Source organism: Microcaecilia unicolor, chromosome 3 (assembly GCF_901765095.1).
Source record: "Microcaecilia unicolor chromosome 3, aMicUni1.1, whole genome shotgun sequence".
NCBI lineage: Eukaryota > Metazoa > Chordata > Amphibia > Gymnophiona > Siphonopidae > Microcaecilia > Microcaecilia unicolor.
The window spans coordinates 91,811,853-91,824,919 of record NC_044033.1 but is presented as its reverse complement, the minus strand read 5'-3'; the positions used below and the strand labels follow the sequence as shown (position 1 = coordinate 91,824,919).

Sequence of the window (13,067 nt, the reverse complement as noted above, 5' to 3'; positions counted from 1 at the left end):
GCATTTCGAGGAGGAAAGAAGGCGGGAGGTTCCATCCTCGGTGATCTCAGGAAAGGACGAGAATGAGGCCATGGTTGGTTGGTTATTGGATAGGGCTACAGGCTGAAGAGGAGGTGGTAATTTGGTAGTGAACTCAAGGTTGATCTTTTGTACCTTGTCACGGAAGTAGTCAGCCAGCGTTGAGGAGAGAGTGAAGGGGGAGTGGGGAGCGGGGGGGCACTTTGAGGAGGGAGTGTAGGGTGGTGAAGAGACAGACGAGGGTTGGAGCTGAGAGAGTTGGTCATTGGGGTGTAATAGTCCTGTTTGCAAGGAATACGGAGGAATGGAAGGAGGATAGCATGAATTTGTAGTGAAGGAAGTCTGAATGGGTACGAGATTTCCTCCAGAGAGGCGTTCAGCAGATCGGTGCAGGAGCGAAGGTAACGGATGCAAGGGGTCAGCCAGGGCTGGGGATTAGTATGCTTAGTGGGACGGGAGGGTGGATGGAGCGAGGGGTGTCCAAGCAGAGGAGAGAACAGCATTGTAAGCAGAGAACGCTTTGTCTACAGTCTCGGAGGACATGATGGAGGGGAGGAGATTAGAGATAGTAGAGGATAAAGTGGGGGGTCAATAGCCTGGAGATTCCTGGAGGAGGTGGTTAAAGTTGGACGGGGCGGGGGGGGGGGGGGTGAAGAAGTGTGAATGTGATCAGGTGATGATCGGAGATAGGGAGAGCAGAAGCGTGGAAGTTGGAGGGTGAGCCAGAGGAGAGGACTAGGTCAAGACAATGGCCGTCACGGTGAGTGGGGGTGGTGGAGCACAGCTGGAGATTGAAGGAGGATGTTAGGGTGAGGAACTTAGAAGCGTTAGGGTCGGATGGGTCATCAACGTGTATGTTAAAGTCTCCGAGAATGAGGGATGGAGATGAGGGTTCAAGAAAGACGGACAGCCAGGCATCAAAGTCGGTGAGGAAGGAAGAGACGGATTTTTCAGGGGGGCGGTAGATGACTGCGACTCTGAGTGGCAGCGGGTAGAATAGCCGGATGGAGTGGGCTTCAAAAGATGAGAAGCAGTGAGACTGCGGTAGGGGGAGGGGTTGGAAACTACAGGAGGGCGAGAGTAGTAGCCCAACGCCTCTACCGCGGCCAGCTGGGCGGGGAGAGTGGGAGAAGAGATAACCTCCATGGCAGAGGGCCGCGATTGAGGCCGAGTCTTCCGGGGAGATCCAGGTTTCGGTTAGGGCGAGCAGTTGAAGGGAGCGAGAGATGAAGAGATCGTGGGTGAAGGGCAATTTGTTATAGACTGAGTGGGCATTCCACAAGGCGCATGAGAAGGGGAGGGAAGAGGGGGGGAGGAGGGGAATAGAGACGAGATTGAAGACATCTCAGAATCGTTTGCATGGATAGGACGGGGACAGGTGAGGGGGACCTGGATTAGGGTTAATGTCTCCCGGAGGAGCAGGAGAATGCGGAGGAGGGTGGGGGAGGTCGGGTGGTGAAGGCGACGAAGACGAGGTGTACTTAGGAGGAATGGGGATGGGATAATGGCAGGAAGGAAGTGGTGAAGGTTAAGAGCTAGGAAGGAGGCGGGGGACAGGAGGGATGGTGAGGTGGAGGGGGATGAGGGCAGCGAGTTCTAGTGGTAGACAGTGGGAGTGGGGGGGGAAAGAAGATTAGGAAGGGACAGGGCAAGGAAGAGAACGTGGACAGGGGCCATAAGTAGTGACTGAGGTGTTAACAGGTGACTATGTAGTGACTGAGGTGATAAGCAGATAGATAGAGCTGGAAAGCTGGGTTTTGGACTGGCGAGTAGGTAAGTCAATGGCTGACAAGCTAGCAGGCAGGTAAGTCAATGGCTTCCCTCCCCAGCACTTAATATGCAATAAGCATTCTTTCATCCATACACCCTCAGAGCTACGTGCTATTTTTCTACTTATTTTTAAATTAAGGGTCCAGAAAGAAAGATGACCAATATCTAGGGAAAAGCAGTAGGAAGGAACATTTAATCAACAGAGTTTGAGGTCATAGGTCCTTCATTTTTTCAACAAAACTGGAATTCATAAGTACATAAGTATTGCCATACTGGAACAGACCAAAGGTCCATCAAGCCCAGCATCCTGTTTCCAACAGTGGCCAATCCAGGTCACAAATACCTGGCAAGATCCCAAAAAAGTACAAAACATTTTATGCTGCTTATCCCAGAAATTGTAAATCAGAGAGAGGAGTGAAGTACTGTGTCTGAGGCATTGAATAAGAAGGCCCCTAAGAGGAGATTTAATTGTAGGTCATGTTAGCTTTTCACATATTGTGAGACTGGCTGGCACTGCTGGCTCCATGGCAGACCTAGCTTTCTTTTGTGTTGTCTACTGATGATTTCACTAATTTGAGGGGCAAGGGAGAAAATGAAAGTCATAAATGGGATTTTGGTAGAATTACCCCCACCATTCAGTAGGAGGGGAGGAATCTGAGTTTGCCTGCTCTTTAGAATGGCTTCTCCCCTTGTGGAGTGGCAGGGGTTGGTTTAACTCTGAACTAGAGTGGTGTGGTAGCCGTGTTAGTCCACTTTTAAAGGTAATCAATAGAAATCAAACAAAATAAAACATGGAAAAGAAAATAAGATGATACCTTTTTTTATTGGACATAACTTAATACATTTCTTGATTAGCTTTCGAAGGTTGCCCTTCTTCGTCAGATCGGAAATAAGCAAATGTGGTAGATGACAGTATATATAAGTAAAACATCCAAGCATTTCATTGACAGTCTAACAGGGTGGGGATGGGTAGGAGGTATGCTTGGGAACATCAAAGCATTTCAGAGATAGTCTAACAGGATGGGGGTGGATAGGTGAGAGGAGGGTGATAAACATAGCAATACAACTTTATGGTTTATAATGGGCTAGAAAACCCAGATCTTTAAGTCCTGTCTGTTGGGTGTTGAACGGAAAGGCTACAACCCCAAAATAATCTCCAAAAATATTGCTTCCTCCCTCAAAACACTCAGGGAAAATCTGCTACAATACAAAGAAAAAAAAGCCACAGACAGAATCCCCCTTATAGTGGCATACAATCCAGAGCTGGAAAAATGAAGAAAAATCATAAAAGATCTTCAGCCTCTACTCCATGTTTTATTTTGTTTGATTTCTATTGATTACCTTTAACTCTGCAGAAATTGAGGTGACAAATCTGTCATATTAGATGCTAACTTGACCATGGATGAACAGATCTCTTAGGTTCCTAGTATGACTTTCAGAAAACTACTTTTCCAACTTCAGCCCTTGTTGAAAAAGAAAGATCTTAGAAATATTGTGCATCATGTGTAAAACATACTGGTGTAACAAGCTGTATATGAATCGCCCAGCTAGTAGCCTGTACGACTTGCAACCTTTTCCTTTTCAAAATACCACAGATACATTTTTGATGAAGGGGGGAGAAGAAAAAAAAAAAAAAGCTGGGGCCTATTAACCCTTTTCTTGAAAACTGGTGCAACTGTGAGTTGTAGCTAAAGTGTTGGAGGATATAGGACTTTGGCTAAGATAATCAGACCTACTGATTGTGTACAACCCAGTCTACCAACACAAATCTTGATTAAGCACACGCCCAACTCATGCCAGCTGGTCATTTCTAGCTAAAAAAACAAAAATGCAAAATAGCATATCACACAATAAAGATAAAAATGTATCTTTTGATATAATCTTCTGCTGGTAGCTTGCAATAGCTCTGTTGAGAGTTTTATAATATTTTCCTTTATTATGATCCCAGTTAAATTATTTCAGAAAACAGCATTTTTCAATCCACTTGATCCGACAATATTCCTTTTCAAAGTATCAACTGTTTACCTGCTCTGTATGAGCACTGGGATGAAGAGATGCTACCAGGTCAAGAAGATGTCTCAGTGGAACAGGGTCCAAGTTTTTGATCAATGAAGGGAACAGATCATGTATATAGCGGCTACAATGTTTTAACTAAAAAAAAAAAGGATAGAAAGGAAGAAAAATGTCAACAGTTCTGGTATAATAAATATTTATATAAACTATACTGACATCTTTCTAAGAGCTCACTTTTCCATTTGCAAACGAAAAGGAGATCAGACACCATTTTATAAAAGGGCAATTGAGTAAATATATTTTAATTACATTTACATATTTATTTTTAGCAGTTTCCCTGCTGCCTCATCCACAGTATGGCAATTCACCTGCCAGAAACAAAAAGCAACCTTTAAAATCCCACCCTCACGTTTTAAAGGTTTACAACTAATATTTATTTTTTACAAATTCTTCCATTAAAAAAAAAAAAACAGAGCCCACAATTCAAAGGATTTATAATCTTAACTTTTGAAGTCCGTTTACTAAGCTGCAGTAAGTGCTAGTGTGCACTTATCACAGCTTAAAATGGTTTACCACGGGATGCATTCAAGTGTCCTGCGGTAAGTTTCAAACTGGTGCACACTAACCAAACGCTAAAAAATATTTAAAAAAAATTTTTTTTTTTTTTTTGAGAAGGCATGTATGGGGGCAGAGTGTGGGAATTCCTGCGTTATTCAACTAGTGCAGCTACATTACCAGGTTTCCCCCTCTAGGGATGGAGACATCAGTGAACAACTTTTGGCTATTAAACAGAGGTACATTTTTTTCATGGAGTACGGTGGCCGCGAACGGTCTCAATTTGGAGATGGAGTGTTTGTGAAGCATGTTCACTTTAAATAAGGGCGGGGATATTGATAGGTTTTGTATTTAACCCGGACAATAGAAGGTGTTGGTATGAAGCCTCAGCAGCGGAAATCCAGGCCTCCGCCAGAATAGCACTCCCGTGTGTAAGCAGCCACTAGTACTATTCTTAAGAAACAATGAAGTGATGATGAAATTGTGTAACTGATAAAATTATGATGGTAGTGTTGTGATATGTGTTGTTGTAATTGATATAGACTATGGAAAGTGGTTCCTCCTGAAGAAGCACCACAAAATGCGGTGTTTTTCGCATAGAGGAACTGACGATTGGTTAACTATTTTATTCAAGTTGGAGGTTCACCAGGAAGCCTCTCTGCCTCATTTGAGCGCAAGCAGAAACATTAAAAGGAACCCCAGACCTGTGATGTGGCAGTGTTCAGGCGGGGAAGTCAAAGTTTGGCTTTTATACATCAGCGAATTTAAAATTAAATGAAGTACATCTTGTAAGATCTGCTGCATGGATAAGACTATTCAGATAAGTGGCGATTGATAACAGTAGGCACTGTGTAGTGCTTGGAAAAAAAACTTTACCTGGAAGACTCTTTATCTAAAGCAAGGCACCATAAGCCTGGGATAGAAAAAGACTATAATATATAGATTCCGATATATTATAACAAGAGATTATTTGAACTGAATTGAATAGCTCAATGTCAAAATGTATCCAGCAAGTTTGATGAGAGTATCTGGGTGCTGTAATGAATGTGGAGTGAGAGAGAGTTCTGGGCGAGCTTTAGGGCAATATACGTACTAGTGTAAGTTGATATAATAAAATGGTCAAAAAAATGTAAAGAAATATCTGGAGTACTTTGTGATAATTATTAAATTTTAACTGCCAGACCCTTGACCATTCTTCCAACGTCCGGAGATCCCTTCTCATTGTTTCTACTCCCTCCAGGGTATCCACTCTATTGGCTATTTTTGTGTCATCCACAAAAAGGCACACCTTTCCTTCCAACCCTTCAGCAATATCTCCCACAAATATATTGAACAGAATAAGCCCCAGCACCGACCCCTGAGGAACACCACTGCTCACCTTCCTTTCCTCTGAGCGGATTCCATTTACCACCACTCTCTGCCACCTATCAGTCAACCAGTTTCTTATCCAGTTCACCACTTTTGGTCCTAAGTTCAACCCTTTCAGCTTATTCACGAGTCTTCTGAGGGGACCGTTATCAAAGGCTTTGCTGAAGTCCAAGTAGATTACATCTAGCGCACATCCCTCATCCAGTTCTTTGGTCACCCAGTCAAAAAACTCAATAAGATTCTTTTGGCAGGATTTTCCTTTGGTAAAGCCATATTGCCTCGGGTCCTGTAACCCGTCGGTTTCTAGAAAGTTAACTGTCCTTTCTTTCAGCAGCGACTCCATTATTTTTCCTACCACCAACGTGAGACTTACCAGTCTGTAGTTTCCCACTTCTTCCCTGTCTCCACTTTTGTGAAGAGGGACCACATCCGCTCATCTCCAATCTCGCGGAACCTCTCCCGTCTCTAAAGATCTATTAAATAAATTTTGAAGAGGTCCCGCCAGGAACTCTCTGAGCTCCTCCAGTATCCTGGGATGTATCCCATCCGACCCCATAGCTTTCTTCACCTTTAGATTCTCCAGCTATTTATAAACTCTTTCTTCCATAAACTGCACAGTATCCATGCCATTCCCAGACGTTCCCTCGGCAGCCAACCACAGTCCTTCTCCAGGATTTTCCTCCGTGAACACCGAAGAGAAACTGTTTAGCACGTTCGCTTTATCTTCATCACTCTCATTATCTTTCAGTCTCGCAATTCCATTCCTATCTCTTCTCCTTTCTCTAACATATCTGAAAAAGGTCTTGTCACCTCTCTTTACATCTTTAGCCATTTTTTCTTCCACCCGCGCTTTCGCTAGCCGTATTTCCCTCTTCGCTTCTTTCAGTTTAATCTGATAATCTTTTCCGTGATCCTCTCGTGGTTCTTTTCTATTTCTTGAACAAAGCCTCTTTTGCTCTTATTTTTTCAGCTACTTGTTTGGAGAACCATATAGGCTTCCTGCTTCTCTTGTTTTTGTTTACTTTCCTCACAAAAAGATCAGTCGCCATATTTATAGCAGCCTTTAGCTTGGACCACTGTTTTTCCACTTCTCTTACACCTTCCCACGCCAACAGTTCCTTCTTCAGGTATTCCCCCATTTTATCAAAATAAGCATGTCTGAAATCCAGTACTTTGAGTTTTGTGCATCCGCACTACGCCTTCGCCCTTACATCAAGCCATATGGTGTGATGATCACTATTACAAAGGTGGGCACCCACCCGGATATCAGAAACACTACCTCCATTAGTGAGCACCAGATCTAGCATCGACCCTTCCCTCGTGGGTTCTGTCACCATTTGTCTAAGCAAGGCAATTTGACAGACATCCACAATATCCCTACTTCCTTCCGATTCCGCAGACGGGACGACGTTCCAATCAGACAAATTGAAATCTCCCAAAAGCAGCACCTCCCCTTTCATACCAATCTTTTGAATATCTTCTATCAGATCCTTGTCTAACGTCTCCGTTTGTGCAGGAGGTCTGTAGATAACTCCCGTGTGGATACAGGTTCCGTCTTCTCTTTCCAGGATGATCCATAAAGCTTCTTCTTTTCCCCAGGTTCCCCGCATTTCAGCCACTCTGATATTCTCTCTCACATACAGAGCTACTCCTCCACCTCTTCGGCCCTCTCTATCCTTCCTAAAAAGATTATAGCCCGGTATGGTCACATCCCATTCATGAGAATCATCGTTGAACCACGTCTCCATAATAGCAACAATATCCAAGTTTTCTTCAAACATCAGGGCTTGCAAGTCTTGACCCTTTTTACTTAGACTACGAGCATTTGAGCACATAGCTTTCCATGTGTTTAGTGAGTTTGGGTGGTTTTTTTATATTTACATGACCTTTCCCTCTGAAATCATGTTTATTCTGGGGGGGTGACTTTCCGAAATCCCGTTTCCTTTTGTCACCCCCACCCTCTAGTTTAAATGTCTAGAACCATACTGTCTGAATTTCTCCCCAAGGATCCTTTTTCCCATCACAGAAAGATGTAGCCCATCATTACAGTACAGCCTGTTATTTTTCCACTTATTACCCCATTCTCCTATATATCTGAAACCTTCTTCTTTACACCAAGACTCAAGCCACTTATTGAATTCCTCTGTTTTGCGTAGTCTTTCCTCTCCCCTCCCCAACGTAGGAATTACTTCAGAAAAAGCCACAGTCCAAACCAAAGATTTCAGTCCCTCCCCAAACTTCTGGAACGCTCTTCTGTGCTGTAAACTTGCTATTGTTGGCCAGGTCACTTGTCCCCAGGTGAATTACAACATCAGCGTTAGAAGCCTCGCTCTCTTCTCGGATCACTTTCAGAATTTGGTCTGTACATCTTGTAGCTGAAGATCCTGGAAGACATTTCACTACGTTGGAACCCCTGAACTGTGCTCCTAAGTTAATGCCTCTGATAATGGAGTCTCCGAGCAGTAATAATTTTCCGCTTTTCACAATTCTGCCATTAGTTGAGGGATGTTTCTGGGGTTGTGCTATTTTCATTGCCTCTGGTTCTACCACAGTACTTCTTTTTTCACTATCATAATGATGCAACACTGCAAAAGAATTTGACTGGGGCAAAGCTTGGAAGGGCAAGTGTTTCTGTGTCACAGATCTTAGTCTACCAGAGCCTACTGTGACCCATCTATTCCTCTGATGTTTCATTCTCTGAGGCAGTAGTGGTGGTAAATTAGCTAGGAAAAGAGTAATCCTGGACACTTCTTTAACTGTAGTTAATTCCTTCTTGAGTTTGTTGATCTCTTCTTTCAAGGCTGATATTTGGAGACAGATAGGACAAGCTCTAAGGTTCCAGATAGTTTGCCTTAGGATTAAAGCAGAACATATATTGCACTAAATGAAAGTCATAATGATGTGATTCACAAGTGTGAAAAGGTGAATTTTGAGAGGGAATAACAAGAATTAAGATTCACCAAGTGTAATGAAGATACTTGTCCCTTGATTGCCCTATATAAAGGGAGTTTACCTAGGGGTGGATGGGTGGTTACACAGGTAACCTCAGTTACCAATCAAACCAAGTCTAAAAATGCCCAGCGCAGCTCCCAGCTCACAAGGTAAACTTAGGTTCTACTACCCAGCTGAAAACAAAATTACCCCTCCTCCAGAGCTATGAGTCACCAGATGCTATGTAACCAAAATTGATTGAATTAAGTCTCTGGCAGTGTAGATTCAAAACACAATTCTACTGAAAACAGACACCAGATTCAATGTCACCAGATTAAGTCACAGGTTTAAAATACTCGGCACAGGTTAAAACACAGTTCCAATGAAAACACCTTTAAGACAATTCCAGCATAAAAAGATGAAATCACTAGCACAAATACTCAAAACACAATTCTCTAAAATCCCTTTAAGACAATACAGCATAAAAATATAAGATCACAGTGCAAAATAGACAATAGGATAGAGACAGATAAGGAACTTATAGAGGTCAGACCCTCTGCAAGTGAAAGGACAGGGCTTTTGTTTGTTGTTGTTTTTTGTGTTAATAGGATAGAAATAAAAAGGGGGTGAAATAGAATAAAGGAGTCAATAGTTTATCAGGAAGATATTAAGAGCAGGACACAGGTAACCTCAGTTACCAATCAAACCTGGTGGGGGGGGGGGGGGGGGGGCTCACTATGTAGTGATTAACTCCTAAATCGATTTATGTATAGGAAAACACTTTGGAGGCTTTTTTTGTACTGGCCATCATGGGATTATAGTTGGAGGCCGCTTGAGAGGAAGGAGAAGAAATGTTAAGGACCTCTAAAGCTTTTATGATAAAGGTAGGCAACTCCTCCCTGTGAAACATCCTTACTGCAAAGAGATCATGTGCCTCATCGAAAGGGAATTCTCCTTCCTCCAAACCTCTGGTAAAGCAGAATGTAAGGATATCGCAGAGAGGGCACCTTCTGAAAGTGGAGGAGACCCAGAATCCATATCCATATAAGGATTCCAAAAAGTCTCTTTTTTGAAGTATCTAAATGTAAATGGGGAGACTTCTTAATTAAAAAAAGCCTAATGTATACGAAGAACAAACTCAGGGGAAAAAGGTACATGACAGCCAGAGTTAGAAGAGAATAAGAAGGTAGACAGATCCAGATGCAGAAGTTACAGGAGAAACTGCAGACTGAGCAACAGCAGAAGAGCTGTCTGAAGCAGAAAGAGAATTATGAGACTCCAAGATGGCCACCACTGAATCACAGAGTGAAGAATCCAAAGTGCTCACCATAATCTGATGCAACTCTATGAGAAAACAACCCCCCCCCCCCCCACCCAATGCTGTTTTACCCACTCTGCCCCAGGAGATGCATTCCCCAGTGTCAGCCGTGATGCAAGGTGCAAGAAAGTAAGGCTGCAGTTAGCAGAGACCTGACTGGTAATTAAAAAAAAAAAAAAAAAAAATTAAAGATGTACTCAACCCCAGGACTCTTAACGGGGAAGCTGCTAGTTTCTCTGCAAGGAGTACACTGAATTTAACACTGCTTGGCCCCCTCCTATATTACAGCTGCAGACTACAAAGAAATTCCATTGATCTTGCTTCCATTTTTTTTCTCTTAAATACTGTGAGGAAGGAGGAGCTAGCAGAAGGACGGCGGAATGGGGGGGGGGGGGAAGAGACCTGGCACCACTAGGTATGCACTCCAAAAAAAAGCACAAAGGGCTCTCAAGAGTGGGCTTTATTGATGACCCAACACGGGCCGTGTTTCGGCATGACTAACCCCTGCTTCAGGGGTCAATTCAAGTAAAGCGAATGCTACATACCTGTAGAAGGTATTCTCCGAGGAGAGCAGGCTGATTGTTCTCACTGATGGGTGACGTCCACGGCAGCCCCTCCAATCGGAAACTACACTAGCAAAGTCCTTTGCTAGTCCTCGCGTGCCCATGCGCACCGCGCATGCGCGGCCGTCTTCCCACCCGAACCGGCTCATGTTCATCAGTCCCGTATGTAGCAAGACAAAGACAAGGGAAGACACAACTCCAAAGGGGAGGCGGGCGGGTTTGTGAGAACAATCTGCCTGCTGTCCTCGGAGAATACCTTCTACAGGTATGTAGCATTCGCTTTCTCCGAGGACAAGCAGGCTGCTTGTTCTCACTGATGGGGTATCCCTAGCCCCCAGGCTCACTCAAAACAACAAACATGGTCAATTGGGCCTCGTAACGGCGAGGACATAACTGAGATTGACCTAACAATTTTTCCAACTAACTGAGAGTGCAGCCTGGAACAGAATAAAACATGGGCCTAGGGGGGTGGAGTTGGATCCTAAACCCCGAACAGATTCTGAAGCACCAACTGCCCGAACCGACTGTCGCATCGGGTATCCTGCTGCAGGCAGTAATGAGATGTGAATGTGTGGACAGATGACCACTTCGCAGCTTTGCAAATCTCTTCAATAGTGGCTGACTTCAAGTGGGCTACCGACGCTGCCATGGCTCTAACATTATGAGCCGTGACATGACCCTCAAGAGCCAGCCCAGCCTGGGCGTAATTGAAGGAAATGCAATCTGCTAGCCAATTGGATATGGTGCGTTTCCCCACAGCCACTCCCCTCCTGTTGGGATCAAAAGAAACAAACAATTGGGCGGACTGTCTGTTGGGCTGTGTCCGCTCCAGATAGAAGGCCAATGCTCTCTTGCAGTCCAATGTGTGCAGCTGACGTTCAGCAGGGCAGGAATGAGGACGGGGAAAGAATGTTGGCAAGACAATTGACTGGTTCAGATGGAACTCCGACACAACCTTTGGCAAGAACTTAGGGTGAGTGCGGAGGACTACTCTGTTATGATGAAATTTGGTGTAAGGGGTCTGGGCTACCAGGGCCTGAAGCTCACTGACTCTACGAGCTGAAGTAACTGCCACCAAGAAAATGACCTTCCAGGTCAAGTACTTCAGATGGCAGGAGTTCAGTGGCTCAAAAGGAGGTTTCATCAGCTGGGTGAGAATGACATTGAGATCCCATGACACTGTAGGAGGTTTGACGGGGGGCTTTGACAAAAGCAAACCTCTCATGAAGCGAACAACTAAAGGCTGTCCTGAGATCGGCTTACCTTCCACACGGTAATGGTATGCACTGATTGCGTTAAGGTGAACCCTTACAGAGTTGGTCTTGAGACCAGACTCAGACAAGTGCAGAAGGTATTCAAGCAGGGTCTGTGTAGGACAAGAGCGAGGATCTAGGGCCTTGCTGTCACACCAGACGGCAAACCTCCTCCATAGAAAGAAGTAACTCCTCTTAGTGGAATCTTTCCTGGACTCAAGCAAGATGCGGGAGACACCCTCTGACAGACCCAAAGAGGCAAAGTCTACGCTCTCAACATCAAGGCCATGAGAGCCAGAGACTGGAGGTTGGGATGCAGAAGCGCCCCTTCGTCCTGTGTGATGAGGGTCGGAAAACACTCCAATCTCCACGGTTCTTCGGAGGACAACTCCAGAAGAAGAGGGAACCAGATCTGACGCGGCCAAAAAGGAGCAATCAGAATCATGGTGCCTCGGTCTTGCTTGAGTTTCAACAAAGTCTTCCCCACCAGAGGTATGGGAGGATAAGCATACAGCAGACCCTCCCCCCAGTCCAGGAGGAAGGCATCCGATGCCAGTCTGCCGTGGGCCTGAAGCCTGGAACAGAACTGAGGGACTTTGTGGTTGGCTCGAGATGCGAAGAGATCTACCAAGGGGGTGCCCCACACCTGGAAGATCTGTCGCACTACACGGGAATTGAGCGACCACTCGTGAGGTTGCATAATCCTGCTCAACCTGTCGGCCAGACTGTTGTTTACGCCTGCCAGATATGTGGCTTGGAGCACCATGCCGTGACGGCGAGCCCAGAGCCACATGCTGACGGCTTCCTGACATAGGGGGCGAGATCCGGTGCCCCCCTGCTTGTTGATGTAATACATGGCAACCTGGTTGTCTGTCTGAATTTGGATAATTTGGTGGGACAGCCGATCTCTGAAAGCCTTCAGAGCGTTCCAGACTGCTCGTAACTTCAGGAGATTGATCTGCAGATCGCATTCCTGGAGGGACCAGCTTCCCTGGGTGTGAAGCCCATCGACATGAGCTCCCCACCCCAGGAGAGACGCATCCATGGTCAGCACTTTTTGTGGCTGAGGAATTTGGAAAGGACGTCCCAGAGTCAAATTGGACCAAATCGTCCACCAATACAGGGATTTGAGAAAACTCGTGGACAGGTGGATCACGTCTTCTAGATCCCCAGCAGCCTGAAACCACTGGGAAGCTAGGGTCCATTGAGCAGATCTCATGTGAAGGCGGGCCATGGGAGTCACATGAACTGTGGAGGGCATGTGGCCCAGCAATCTCA

General features: G+C 45.0%; 1 protein-coding gene across 1 annotated transcript in view; it reads right to left on the bottom strand.

The window, feature by feature from the left end:
* The window catches only part of USP34 (ubiquitin specific peptidase 34), a 1,418,841-nt gene that overhangs the window by 1,052,128 nt on the left and 353,646 nt on the right, over positions 1-13,067 (bottom strand). Inside the window, 1 exon segment of the mRNA XM_030196176.1 lies at positions 3,814-3,939. Coding sequence (XP_030052036.1) covers positions 3,814-3,939 — 126 coding nt within the window.